Here is a 13,584-nt window from a genome sequence, read left to right as displayed (position 1 = left end):
TTTAAAATTAATGAAAAATAAACTTGATAGAAAAACATTAACAACAATTTATATTTCTTACATTAGGCCAATTCTTGAATATGCGGATGTTGTTTGGGACAATTGTTCATTATACTTAAAAAAATTACTCGAGTCTGTACAGCTTGAAGCTGCACGAATAATATCTGGACTGCGCAGAGGTACCTCACATCATTTGTTGTATACTGAATTAGAATGGGTTCCTCTTGAACAGAGACGAAAACAACACAAGTTAATTATGATGTACAAAATTTTTAACAATCAAACTCCGTATTATCTTAGAGAGATAATTGAACCATTTATCCATGACCCCTCTTTAGACAGATATACCTTACGTAGTTCTAGAATATTTGATCCCCCACTATGTCGGACAGTTAACTTCTTTAATTCTTTTTTCCCATCAATGCTTAATGAATTCAATAATATTGCTTCAAATCTTGAAAATATCCAATCTCTTTCACAATTTAAGAAATTCATTTCTTCCAGTCAGCTGATTAAGTCTAAAACCACTGAAGTTTTCAAATACAGTGGTAATCGTCATATTAATATTATTCTTTGTCAACTGAGGAATAGGTGTAGTAATTTAAACTATGATCTATATAAAGATCACCTTGCTGAATCTGCTGTATGCTCGTGTGGTCATGGTCCTGAAACATCATCGCATTTCTTCTTTAATTGTGTTAACTTCGCTAATTGTCGTGTCATTTTACATAATACTATAAGTAATATAATGTATGAAAATGAAAATCATAACCACTTCTCTTTAAATATCCTTTTGAATGGATGTGAATTGTGTACTATTAATGAAAATACGAATATTCTATCTGCTGTCTCTAACTTTATCACAAGCTCAAAAAGATTCATTTAATCAACAACAATCACTTTTTAACAAAACACATGTACAGAAATTCTATTTCGAGATTTCCAATGGGTATATTCATTCATTATTTAAATATTTTCATTTCTATAATAGACTGAATAATATAATACATATTGTTATGAATTATTCATTTCAAATTGTTATTTACATGTTACCTTTTTTCTTTGTTTTTTTTTTTACTCTCATGAAGTGAAACTCCAATATAAATTTTTAAAAACAATGTCCCATTGAAACGAAAATACTAAATAAACCTTGATTCCTTTTAAAAAGCTAACTGTTTTGTGTAGTTGTGTCTCCTTCCTCATCAGTGGATGGCCTACTTAAAGTGAAATGGACAGTCCTTGGCCTGTATCTGTATTTGGAGGGGGCCACAATTTCACTACATATTTGCAAAATATAATCACCAACTAAAAAAATTGAATCATTTATTCAAGTTATTATGTTAATGAAAAATTTGAATTATATATTTATTTTCTTACACCATTTAAATCCCATTTAATTATGATAATCATATTGGAGTTATCTCCCTTCAATTGTTTACATTTTAATTTAGATGACTATTATTGTTTTGTTGTGTGTTGAGTATGTGTACTGTTAATGAATGTCTGTATTTTGTACCACTGTGTTGTTCTTAGGGAGAAGACTTATATAGGCAATGCCTGATGTCTAATCCCTTTGACAATTGTATTTTTGTCAATAAAATTATTTGAAATTGAACTGGCTACATACTCCCCCTCCCTGATTAGATGGCTCCTGGCATCTCAATTAATACCACTTACGATCAGACATAAAGTTGTCCTGAAACGGATACATGGCATGCTGAGCTAGCAATTGCTCTAGAAACAACCGCAATTAAAACTAGGGTCCACAATTTACTGTTATATTGGGATTTACCCACTAGCCTTAATATAACCAGGGCTGGTAACACCATGGTGCTACATATACTACAGTAAAACAAACCGGTATAACACTGTAGGTTGACCTAAACCAATCTTTACAGATAGGGTTTTGATTATCAAGGAGATATCCAACACGGTTCATGGTAAGAACCAAATTATATCACCTTTTCAGGTAAAGGTGCATGTCCAACATAGCCACGAGTTGTGCGGTTGGGCCAGTCCCTACCAGCACCATCATGACTATAAGGTGACTGCATGAACAATAAACAATAAAAGTAAATTATACATATAGCTTACATGAAAAGGTGACAGTTAAAAAAACAACAACGATGAAATAAAAATTATTACTACACCTGCCTAGGACTTCTCTGGAGGTTGGGCCAGTCCCTACCATCCAGAGCGTTATGCCCTACAGGTATGGTTAAATATCAATTGTAAAATGTATATAAAAATGTTAAAATACTCATTTCATCACAGGAATGTTGTAACACAGATCCATAATCATGGTTTACTTCAGATCTAGATTTTGTAATGAACACTGCAGAGGAAACACCCACTGACCATAACGATCTGGAGGCTGTCTAGGTCTAGCTGACCTTCTTGGTTCATCAACCTCTGAACTGTCGTGTTCCTGGTACACTGTGGACTCAGCACTGTCATTAAGGCTGGATATCGGACCCTGATGCAAGTCTCTCGACAGATTAGTGAGGTCTGCCAAACCTGATCTCTGTTCAAACTCATTTTCCGTTATCACGGATATTGGATCAGAATTGTTGAACACAGGTTCTTGCATGGAAGGGTTTGGTACTCTCTGCAACTTCCGGGGACGAGTTGGTCTAGCAGGAGGTAGCTCAAACTCCGAGTCTGACTCAGAATCAGACTCTGAGGATGATACTGGTAATGTGGGCTCTGCCCTTCGGACAGCAACATACTTTGCAGGCTTAACCTTTCGGTTCTGCGAGTTAGGAGGAACTTCCATTGGAATGGAGTTAAAGGGAAGTAGCATGTTACGGTGCAATGTACGGTTACGACCTTTGCCCGATTCATACTTCACCTCATATACAGGAATGTCACTGTTTGGTATTTTTATCACCACACAGGGTTCCCGTTCCCACCTGTCAGTCAGTTTATGTTTGCCCTTGAGATCTACGTTCCGTATCAGTACACGGTCTCCTATTTCCAGTTTGGAGTTCTGAACAGAACGGTCATAGCGACTCTTGTTCTGAGCAGATCTCTTTTTAGCTTCACTCTGTGCCTTTTTGTAAGCATTTTCCATCCTAGTTCGCAATTTGCCAACATAGGAGGTGTGATCAACCGCACCCTGCTGACCTGGTTCAATACCCAGGAATGCGTCCAATGACAACCGTGGATGCCATCCGAACATGATGTAATGAGGAGAGTACCCTGTGGCATCGCTTTTGGTTGCGTTATAGGCCTGGACTAGTGGAGCTATGTACGATTTCCAATCAGCCTTTTTATCTTCATCAAGGGTGGCAAGCATCCTAAGAAGAGTTTGGTTAAACCTTTCCACAAAACCATTTCCCATTGGATGATATGGTGTGGTCCTGGTTTTTTTCACACCGGCCAGTTTGCAAAGTTCTTTGATGATCTTACTCTCAAAGTTGCGGCCCTGATCACTGTGTATTCTCTCAGGAAAGCTATAGTGAACAATAAAGTTCTCATACAAAGCTTTCGCAGTTGTCCTTGCCGTTTGATTGCGACAGGGAACTGTCTGAGCATACCTGGTGAAGTGATCTGTTATAACCAGGATATCCTCTATTCCACCTTTGCACTTGTCTGCTGTGAGAAAGTCTATACAGACCAACTCCATAGGGTGGCTAGAGCTGATAGGAATAAGTTCAGCAACAGGTTTAACTGGTGCTTTTCGTCGTACACAACGCCCACACAAGTCTCAACTTTATGGTTCACATCATTCTCTAGGCCTGGCCAGTAGAACCGTTGCTTTGCCAGCCAAAGTGTTTTTTCCTTCCCTTGATGACCAGTGTCATCATGCACACCCTTTAGAGCGAGGGAATGATACTGCTTTGGGAGCACCAACTGTTTAACGTTCTGACCGTTTAGAGAAGCGGTTCGATATAGTATACCGTCATGCAAACTCAATTTCCTCCAAGTGCGAAACATCTTCTGGACGTATACAGTTTCACCCTGTAGCCTTTTCCCCCTGGAAAGAAAACCGGTTCTCAATAGGTCAATAACCCTTGCTATGTCTTTGTCCCGGTGCTGTTGTACTTTCCTGTCGACTGCAGCGAATGAATCGACCGAACCTGTGTCCTCATTGGCCATATGAGACAGGATCATCCGACACACATTCCACAAGTGGTGCCACTGTGACTGCTGATTGACAAACAGCCTGAACAACATCAGAACATACAGACATGCGTGAGAGACCATCAGCATCAATGTTCTGTTTCCCAGGGCGGTACGACAGGGTAAAGTCATAATTTGCTAAAGCGGCAACCCATCTATGCCCAGTGGCATAGAGTTTAGCCTTACCCAGCACATAAGTAAGTGGATTATTATCAGTGACGACCTTGAAAGTGTTACCATAGAGATAATCATGGAATTTGTCTGTCACCGCCCACTTAAGAGCAAGAAACTCTAACTTATGGGCAGGGTAGTTCCGCTCACTAGGTCTTAAACCACGACTAGCGTATGCGATTACTCGCTCCACACCATCTTGTTCCTGATACAAAACTGCGCCTAAACCAAGGCCACTAGCATCAGTATGCAAGATAAATGTTTTTTTGTAATCCGCATAAGCAAGAACTGGGGGACTCAATAGCTTCTCTTTTAAGGTATCAAAGGCTGTCTGTTGGGGTTCCCCCCAAACCCATTCAGCCTTTTTCTTGACCTTAGTTTTACCTTTAGACTTAGCAGTCTTCTTTTTTTTTGGTAAGGTCATGACCTTGTAAGAGTTTGTTCAGTGGCTGGGCTATTGAGGAAAAATCCTTAATGAATCGCCTGTAGTAACCACTGAAACCAAGCCATTGGCGGAGCTCTTTTACGTTGTTTGGCCGTGGCCAATCCCTAACTGCAGATAACTTTCCAGGGTCTGTCGCTATGCCCTCTTCAGACACAACATGCCCTAGGTATGTCACAGAAGTTTTAAACAACTCGCACTTAGATGGTTTAAGTTTCAGGCCATGTTGCACTAGTCTGGAAAAAACGGACTCTAACCTTGTCAGGTGTTCGTCAAAGGTTCGAGAGAATATGAGAACGTCATCCAAAAATATGAGACATTCTCTAAGATGCATATCTTCCATGCACTTCTCTATCATCCGTTGGAAACTAGCTGGGGCACAGGTTAGTCCGAAACGCATTCTATTATTTTCGTAAAACCCCAAGTTCCCAACAGAGAAAGCAGTTTTAGGACGATCTTCCTCAGCCACCTCGATTTGCCAGTAGCCGGCTCGAAGATCTAACTTTGAGAAATAGCGGCTACCTATGAGGGTATCAATGGTGTCATCAAATCGAGGAAGCATATATGCATCTTTCCTGGTACGCGAGTTAAGCATCCGATAATCGATGCAGAATCTTAATGAACCATCTTTCTTTCGAACCAGCACAACATTCGAAGAAAATGGACTGTTTGATTCCCTAATAACACCCGCTTCAAGCATATCTTTCACGTGTTGACGGACCTCCTCATACATACCAGGAGGAATTTTCCTGTAAGGCTGTTTAAATGGCCTTTCATCGATAAGATCGATTTTATGTAGTATGATGTCCGTGCATCCAAGATCGAATGGACTGGAAGAAAATGCTTGTTTCCAGTTTCCTAATACTTGACGAACCCTATACAGCTGCTCTTCACTGAGGTTCTCAGTGTTTAAGTTAATACCAAGATCTTCAGGTAAAGACTTGGACTGTTATGCTTGGTAATTCAGAAGCTAAATTGTCAACAACCTTAACCTGATTTACAGAACAAATAATTGACTTGGGTTGTATATAGATGGGTTTAGCAGTGAGATTACAAATTTTTACAGGTACTTTCACATTTGATACACTATTTTTCACTTTGAGAACCCGTGGACAAACTGTATACTTAAGGTTAGAGTTATCGGATCTGTTTTCAGTGATTATAGTGGAGGTATCGGGATCGAGCCCTCTGACCATGCCGTTGATTACTGTGGACTGGTAAGGATGAACCTTAAGAACTTTCTTGTTTAGTGACCTGGTGTCGAATGTACAAGAAATGCTATCCACAGCAACCTTCCACTCGGGTGGTAAAGTAAAATTTCCGGAATTCATTAAATCTTTGACAAGTCTTATTACATTGGTACCTATCAGACATGGGCTTGCTTTATTGTAATTTGTGTCAGGTATTACTAGTACTAGAACACTAAAGACTTTGTCAGACAAGAATGGCAATCGGACATCACATTCTATGAAACCTTTGATCTTAAGGTTCGAACCATTGGCTACTGTCACATCAAGCCCTAAGGTTGATATATCTTGGAGGTCAGGTTTATGCGGCAAAGTTTTAAAAAATGACTCTGATATAGTAGAGACCATTGAACCGCTGTCTATCAAGCCCTTAACCTGAACACCATCGATGAAAATGTCACCTTCATTGGATACTCCTAAGAGTCTATCCAAGATGTTGGTTTGGCCTGCTGAAGATGATTCGGTCTCCGCTTGGCCTACCGCAGAGACCGTTACTCTTTTGGGTTATCAGAGGATTTTTGTTTGTCGTGGTTAGGTTTACCTCTGTGGTTACCTCGACCACGACCACGACCTCTGCTCTGCCCTTGACCCTGGTAAGATTTGGATTGACCAGAGCTAGAGTCCAGTTTCTCCAAAATCTTATCAAATTTGGAGTCAATTTGAGACGACAATTTCTCCTCCAGTGCCTTGAGTTTACGATCAAACTCCTTCAAGACACATCCGTGACAGATGTAGCCTGCTGCTGGTCAACCTCAGCAGTAATGTTATATATATGGCTCTGAGCTTTTTTCTTCTTTGAAGAATCCTGGCTCTTACAAGCAGTACTTGAGCACAGGTCCAGCTCTTTCTCCACGATTCTTATCTCCCTCAACAAATGGTCAAAAGACATGCTATTATCATATTTATGACGTGTCTGACTTTTGAGGTTATCCGAATATAGAGAAGTCCAATTTTTTTTCTGAGCAAGTCATTTCTTGCTCCTTTATCTACAGAACCATTGTCAATGGCTATTTGTAGATATGACTCGAGTCTACAGCCAAATGTAGTTGCAGACTCTTCCGGCTTCTGTGCAGCATTAAAAAATTCCTGCATGATCATACCATGTGTGGCCACCTCTCCAAACAACGAATCTAATCGATGCAGGATATCACGAGGTGATGCCTCACTCCCGAGTGAAATCAAAGAACGCTTCGCGACACCTCTAAGCGAACGACGTATGGCCTATGTTAGGGTACTCGGAGATATGTCTGAATCTATCATCAGACAACGGATCTCATAGCGCCAATCTATATAGGCGACATCACCCTTAAGGGACTCACCTGAGAACTGAGGCACCTTGGGAATATATTGTTGCTTTGCGGATGGTAATTCGTACAAAGAGGCATTACCCTCTATTACTGAGCTTGTTCTCAGCCTGCGAGTTTGTGTCTCCTCACCCAGTGCAACTATCGCATATTTCCCCAAGGCATTTAATGATTTAATTAGATCTGCCTCAGTCCAGGCCCCCAATTTAACCTCCGGCTGGGCAGCAAGTTCCTCTTGAGATTCTGCCATTGTTGATATATTTATATATATATCTATATCGCAAGTTCTACTATGATGAAGCTATACAGTCCTCAAAAATTTTCAATACTACACGTTTCATCCAACACCTGGCTAAAAGTGGTGAGGGATGGATTCCGTCCTTATATAAAGAAAAACAGACGAACGGCTTGCGCTTGGCTCTAGTATACTTCAACAAATCCAAGTGGAACCGTACAGAGCTTACCCCAGCAGCTTGATTAACCTGTTGTAGGTAATCATTCAGGATCTTAATCCTTTCGACCAAAATCGAGTCCTCTGTTTCAAATATTTCAGGGTTTTTATGACCTTTAGACTTACCACAGCTTGATACTGTATGGAGGTATCTCCAGGAAAGTCACGGAGACTGAAGGAAACTGAGCGATAAAGCTGTTGATTTTGTCAACTTTCAATTTCACATAATTTTCACATTCAGTATTAGACCTCTGTGCTAAGGTTATGCAACCAGATTTGGACTTGTTTGTAAGGTCACAGGTACCAAGCCAAACATACACATGTATTTGACCATAGGTTCTAACAACCTGATGTAGGTTCTTAACTAACCAATTGTAACCAAATTTGAAATCGCCACCTGGCTGGCACTGAAATCTCAACGTGAAGTCATAATCATTGATTAAATCAATGTGCCTTTTTAAGTAAACACCCTTGCTGCTGCTTAACAGTAATGGGGTTTTAACCAAATTTGGTGGGGCTTCCACTGGCCTTGTCAAAAACTTCTCTATCCTATTTGTATTGGACATATAGGCTAAAGATAAATATTACAGATATACTTAAGATGAAATACTACAATGATCGCAAGCGCAAAATGAAAATGATCTTACCTCACATTCTTGTGCAACAGGGTATCAGATGAAATGGGAAACGTGCAATGATAACTTCGCTGGCTGCCCATGCCGACATGATGATGAAATGATGATGAAATGGTGATGAAATTCAATAGGTAGTGCAATGAGATGAAAGTCCCTGGTAAGGTGAAAGAACAAAACAATTACACGAACATTCCAGGTAATTTACAGTCTCGGTACTGAGAACTCATACATGTATTATATATACCACAGTCAATGAACAGAATGACTAATGACATACTTAATAACCACGAAATTACAGTAATTAAATGAATAATCTAGTCACAATAATTATATATGAGAGTTTTTCAACAATACACAAATTAGTTCAGAACTAAGTCACTCAAGTCCTGTTGCACTGCAATTTGCGGAACAAAATACATGAGTTCAAAACACCACTGCATTCTTGATATCAGTCACACAACACTTTATACCATTCAGCTGGAACTATGTCGCTCTAGGTAGGAATCCCTCCATTGGAAGATCCATTAAATCCATTCTGTCGCTTTGATATACGGAATGAAGATATTTCACCAGTAGATCCCGGAAGTTGTAGTAAAACGACGTCTCTATCGCACGTCTCTCTAACGCTTGATTCCGATGATTCTTTGTCTGGTAGCTATCACAGCTAGGTCACTGGGACGCTTACTAGGGTGATTTTACTCTCCCGATCCACAGATCGCGGAATAGCGAGTCCGCTGTCCACTACTAGGTTAGTGGTCAATTCCCCGGCCTTCAACCACGTTGGGCGCCATTTGTAGTCTTACGTGTGTGGGGAAACATCACACGGACAACTTCAATAGAGTTTCAGGTTTAATTAGAAGGCCTACAAATGTACAAACATGACATGAATAACAGAAACGGTGACGATGGACATAACATGAACGTAAATAACCGAGACGATTACATGTACAAATGTAGGATCTTCAATAAATTAACATGTAATATGATCATAGTTTAAAAGACTTACCAGGGACGGATGACTGGTACATTGTAACATGTTGTCATGCTGAGTGCCGTGTCTGGAATGATGTAAAAGTGTGCTGGTGCAGGGTATTGACAGGTGTTTAGCATGCGCACACACTCACCTGCTCACTACAATGACCAATCAGGACAACTTCCACACATACCTTACATTCCAATGCATGACGCAGTATGAGGCGCGGGAACTTACCTGTTGGTCAGTCAACCCTGACCTTTGTTATTATATATAACACTTATCATATATATATATCCAACTGGCTACATATGGTTTATTAGAGGATCCCATCTTGTGGCACGTGCAGCACTTTTCCTAAGAAATCCCTTCTTTTGCGATGCTATTGGAGTACTTGTTACTGGTGTGTTGCTTTGTTTGCTACTGGATTGCTCTGCTTTCCAATTGACATATGTATTTTTACTTGACCGGCTCCAAAAGTCATCAAGTGATTTCTGGTATTTCTTTCCTTCTGTCAATAAACTCCAGCATTGACGGCACAAAATCTTTCCTCTTTTCTTCACTGAAACGGGTGTAAAGCTAACATTTGTAACTCCTGATAAAAACTCTCTTCCGCTTGTATCAGATTTCGGCTGATTATTTTCCAAAGAAAACCTCCAATATCCTTTACCGCCTTTCTTTGATTTGAATTGTTCGTTACAATTTGCGCAATTTCTGTCAATCTCCATTTTGGTAAATCAATAAATAATACCAAACACCAAACACACTAACAACACGGCAGAATAAATCCAACTTCCAGACGATGTCGCTCCTAAGAGTCAATAAATGATAGGGTTTAGCGGTAACACACCACCAAACACACTAACAGCACGGCAAAATAAATCCTCGTTTTTGAATTTTCAGCAGAAAATAAAAATCACTTTATGACAACAATCAAACTCGAAGAAATAAAAAATAACCTTTTCACTCTTTTGATGAATGTTGATCCCGAGGTCTAATTCAGTGTGTCGGTAGGGTCATCGGTTATCTGGGCAAATTTGATAACACTGAATTTGTTTGAAATGTTACACAAACAACTTCCCCGACAACTAGAGCAACACATGCATTTTGTACAGAGACATCGATCTGTTCCACAATGTCCTTCACATATTTCAGAATCATTTGTGAATTCGTTGTCACCGAGATATCTCAAAATGTTTTGTCTGAAACATCCAGAATCTTCTACTATCTTCTTCAGGTCTTTCGATGTGCCCTTTCCTGATAAAGTGAAGTTGTCATACAGCACATATGAATACCCTGGGCGTCCATCCCGCGCACATCTTCCAGCTTCTTGCCAATACGATAACACTGTTTTAGGACTACCGAGGTGCATAACAATGTCTACATCATCTATTTGTATTCCCATTGCAAGAGCAACTGTAGCGACTAAACAACTCAAATTTGAGTTAGGATCTTGGAACAAACGAAGAATTTCTGGTTTTGAATTTTCGTGGATACTACTATGAAACATATCTATGAGGGCATGGTTTGAATCCTTTATTCTATTGGCATATGCATCTATTCCCAAGCAACTTCTAAGAAGAATGAACACTTGGGAAACTCTGTCTATGCTTCTGCAATATATGATGATTTTTTTAGCCGCCGAATTATTTTCTCGTAAGTGGTTAACAATCCACTCGCATTTTTTTTCTATTTCAGTACTTTCAGCTTTTTGGAAATCAATGAAAATATTTGGCCTGTCTGGAGATCTGTGTACTATATGAGCATCTTCAATTTGTAGACATTTTAAAATGTCCGCCTTTACAGCATTTGTTGAGGTAGCAGTTAGCGCCAGAACAGGGGCACGAATTGCCGACCGAAGTTCGTGTAGGTGTTTAAATTCCTTTCTGAAGTTTTCACCCCATTCAGAAATACAATGAGCCTCATCGATAACTAAAGCAAGACTTTTTTCTCGCCATGTATTAGACATAAATACATCCTTCCAGAATGGTTTCAGGGCTGTCTCTGGCGATGAAAATACAAAGTTAAAACATCCTTGTTTCACCATTTTTATTTTTTCCTGGTCCATGTCCGGTTCAAGTGCTACAGCTGTCAGATTCCATTGGCGTAATGTATTTATCTGGTCTCCCATGAGCGCTGTTAGTGGGGAAATGATAATTGTTATTGGATCTTTAATATCTTTTCCCATAACCTGTTGGAAGTAATCCAACTACATTTTTCTTTTCCAGTATCAATTTTGCAACCTCTAATTGTTCGATTTTTGCATCAACTTGTATTCCGTATTTGGCCTTTTCTCCATCAAATTTCTCACGTATAGTTTCCATTGCCAGTTTGACCAAATAAATACCGATCTCAACATTAATAACCTCTGATTAACAACAAGCCAGTCTCGTCAGAGTAATTATAAGTTATTATTTGCATCAGATTCCAGAGGAAATAATTTTGACACATACAGACAACCACCTGATCTGAAATTAGACTTTATCATCAAAAGAGGGGCAAAGATTCTGGATTTGAAACGAGAAATTTTAAAGCACTTGCATGCAGCTGGTCAAAAAGTAATTTTGTATATATGTGTTGGAATCAATGACATGCTACAGCTACAACGCAATGAACGCGGAAAATATGTTACTTAAAGTTCAAAAACAAGAGAATCATTACTCGAAGATTATCGGCAATTAAAATGTGCAATCATTGAGAAATGCCCAACGGCTACCGTCAGTTTTGTGACTGTCCCACCAGCAAACATCGGGGATTTCAACAAGGAATACAATAATGGTGATTTATTCAGTGCAGAGAAGATTCGGGAAATGCAAGAAGAACTTGTGACTCTAGTCTCTAATGTGAACTCGGACTTAAAACAATTAAATGCATCCAAATTTACAGTCAATTGGGCTGAAAAAATTATGAAAAAACATCAGAAAAGGTGTGGACGATCCCGTTATATAAAGGAGTGTTATCGCTATAATTTTCAACATTTGTATGACGGACTACATGCTGTATCCGATATTAAACGTGAATGGTTTGATGAACTAGTCTTTGGGTTCAAAAGAGAACTGGTAAAAGCAAATTAAACAGCATGTAAGTAACTCTATGCTAATATTTTGTTATTCTTTTCGTTTCATTTGCGTTCCGTATTTTATACTAACCGGAAACGCAATGTCGTAGTAGTGACCCAGAAATTGAACACAGTAGGTTGCAAGTGAATTATTGTGGATATAATTATATTTAAGAGGTGTCCATCAACAGTTTGTGCATGGATGGATTGATACTTCATCAACAAGTAAGCGTACACATATTTGTTAACTTGATTTATCGTTTTATATGGTTTATGACACTTTTTTCGTAGCGCCCTAGAATCAGGGCGCTGGCAGCTACAAGAAAAACACGCTGAGGGGATATGAGGTCGCAATATCCACCAATGTAATCAGGTGGAATAAGACCTCATATACGTATAGGAGTAGCCGTGGACATGAGTGTCTACCTCTATTGTCTTTTAAAGTCTTATTTTTAGGCGAATACGAGACTGTTTTTTCACCAATGCCGAGTGTAAACAAAAATGTTTTTTTTACAAACCTGAACTTTATATCCATCCGAGGGCACGAAATATTCTACAGTGTTTCGCCTCCGTGAAAATGCTAGTGCTCCGTTGGTGTTTTTCTTATTTGGAATTAATTTAACATTTTGTCGTATGAAGTCGCGTTGTGAAATAAATGACATTTCCCAATAGGAACGAAAAACTGCTACCCTGCGATCTTCTGGTATACGATCATTACATTTATGTTTACAACTACATTTTGCAATTTTGATCACCTTTTCAGGAACCCTTTTACCAACGGTATTAATATATTCCTTCCCGTGTTGTCTCCTCCTTTTCCTGATATTTGCTTTCCATAAATGAGGATGTCTTTGACGTCTCGGATCAACTTCATTGTCAGAGTCGGACAATGTTGGGTTGGAGTCAATGTCCGAGTCGGACAATGTTGGGTTGGATTCAATGTCCGAGTCCGGCAATGTTGGGTCAACTTCAAAGTCAGAGACCGGCAATATCGGGTTGGATTCAATGTCAGAGTCTGGCAATGTTGGGTTGGATTCAATGTCAGAGTCTGGCAATGTTGGGTAGGATTCAATGTCAGAGACCGGCAATGTATTAGAAAGATTTCACACAGCATCATCATTATTCAGATCAGAATTACCATTTGGGACTTTTGTGTTCATATTTTGTTCATCTATGTT

General features: G+C 39.3%; 1 protein-coding gene across 1 annotated transcript; it reads right to left on the bottom strand.

Annotated features, from left to right (window-relative positions):
- Positions 1-10,342: 10,342 nt before the first annotated feature.
- On the bottom strand, positions 10,343-11,479 carry LOC117332284 (ATP-dependent DNA helicase RecQ-like). The gene has a single exon (XM_033891170.1). It carries the CDS (start codon positions 11,477-11,479, stop codon positions 10,343-10,345), a length of 1,137 nt encoding a protein of 378 aa, XP_033747061.1.
- Positions 11,480-13,584: the final 2,105 nt, after the last annotated feature.

The sequence above is a fragment of the Pecten maximus genome, chromosome 8 (assembly GCF_902652985.1).
Source record: "Pecten maximus chromosome 8, xPecMax1.1, whole genome shotgun sequence".
Lineage (NCBI taxonomy): Eukaryota > Metazoa > Mollusca > Bivalvia > Pectinida > Pectinidae > Pecten > Pecten maximus.
Note: the sequence above shows the minus strand (reverse complement) of the source record. Positions and strands in the feature narration are given on the sequence as shown.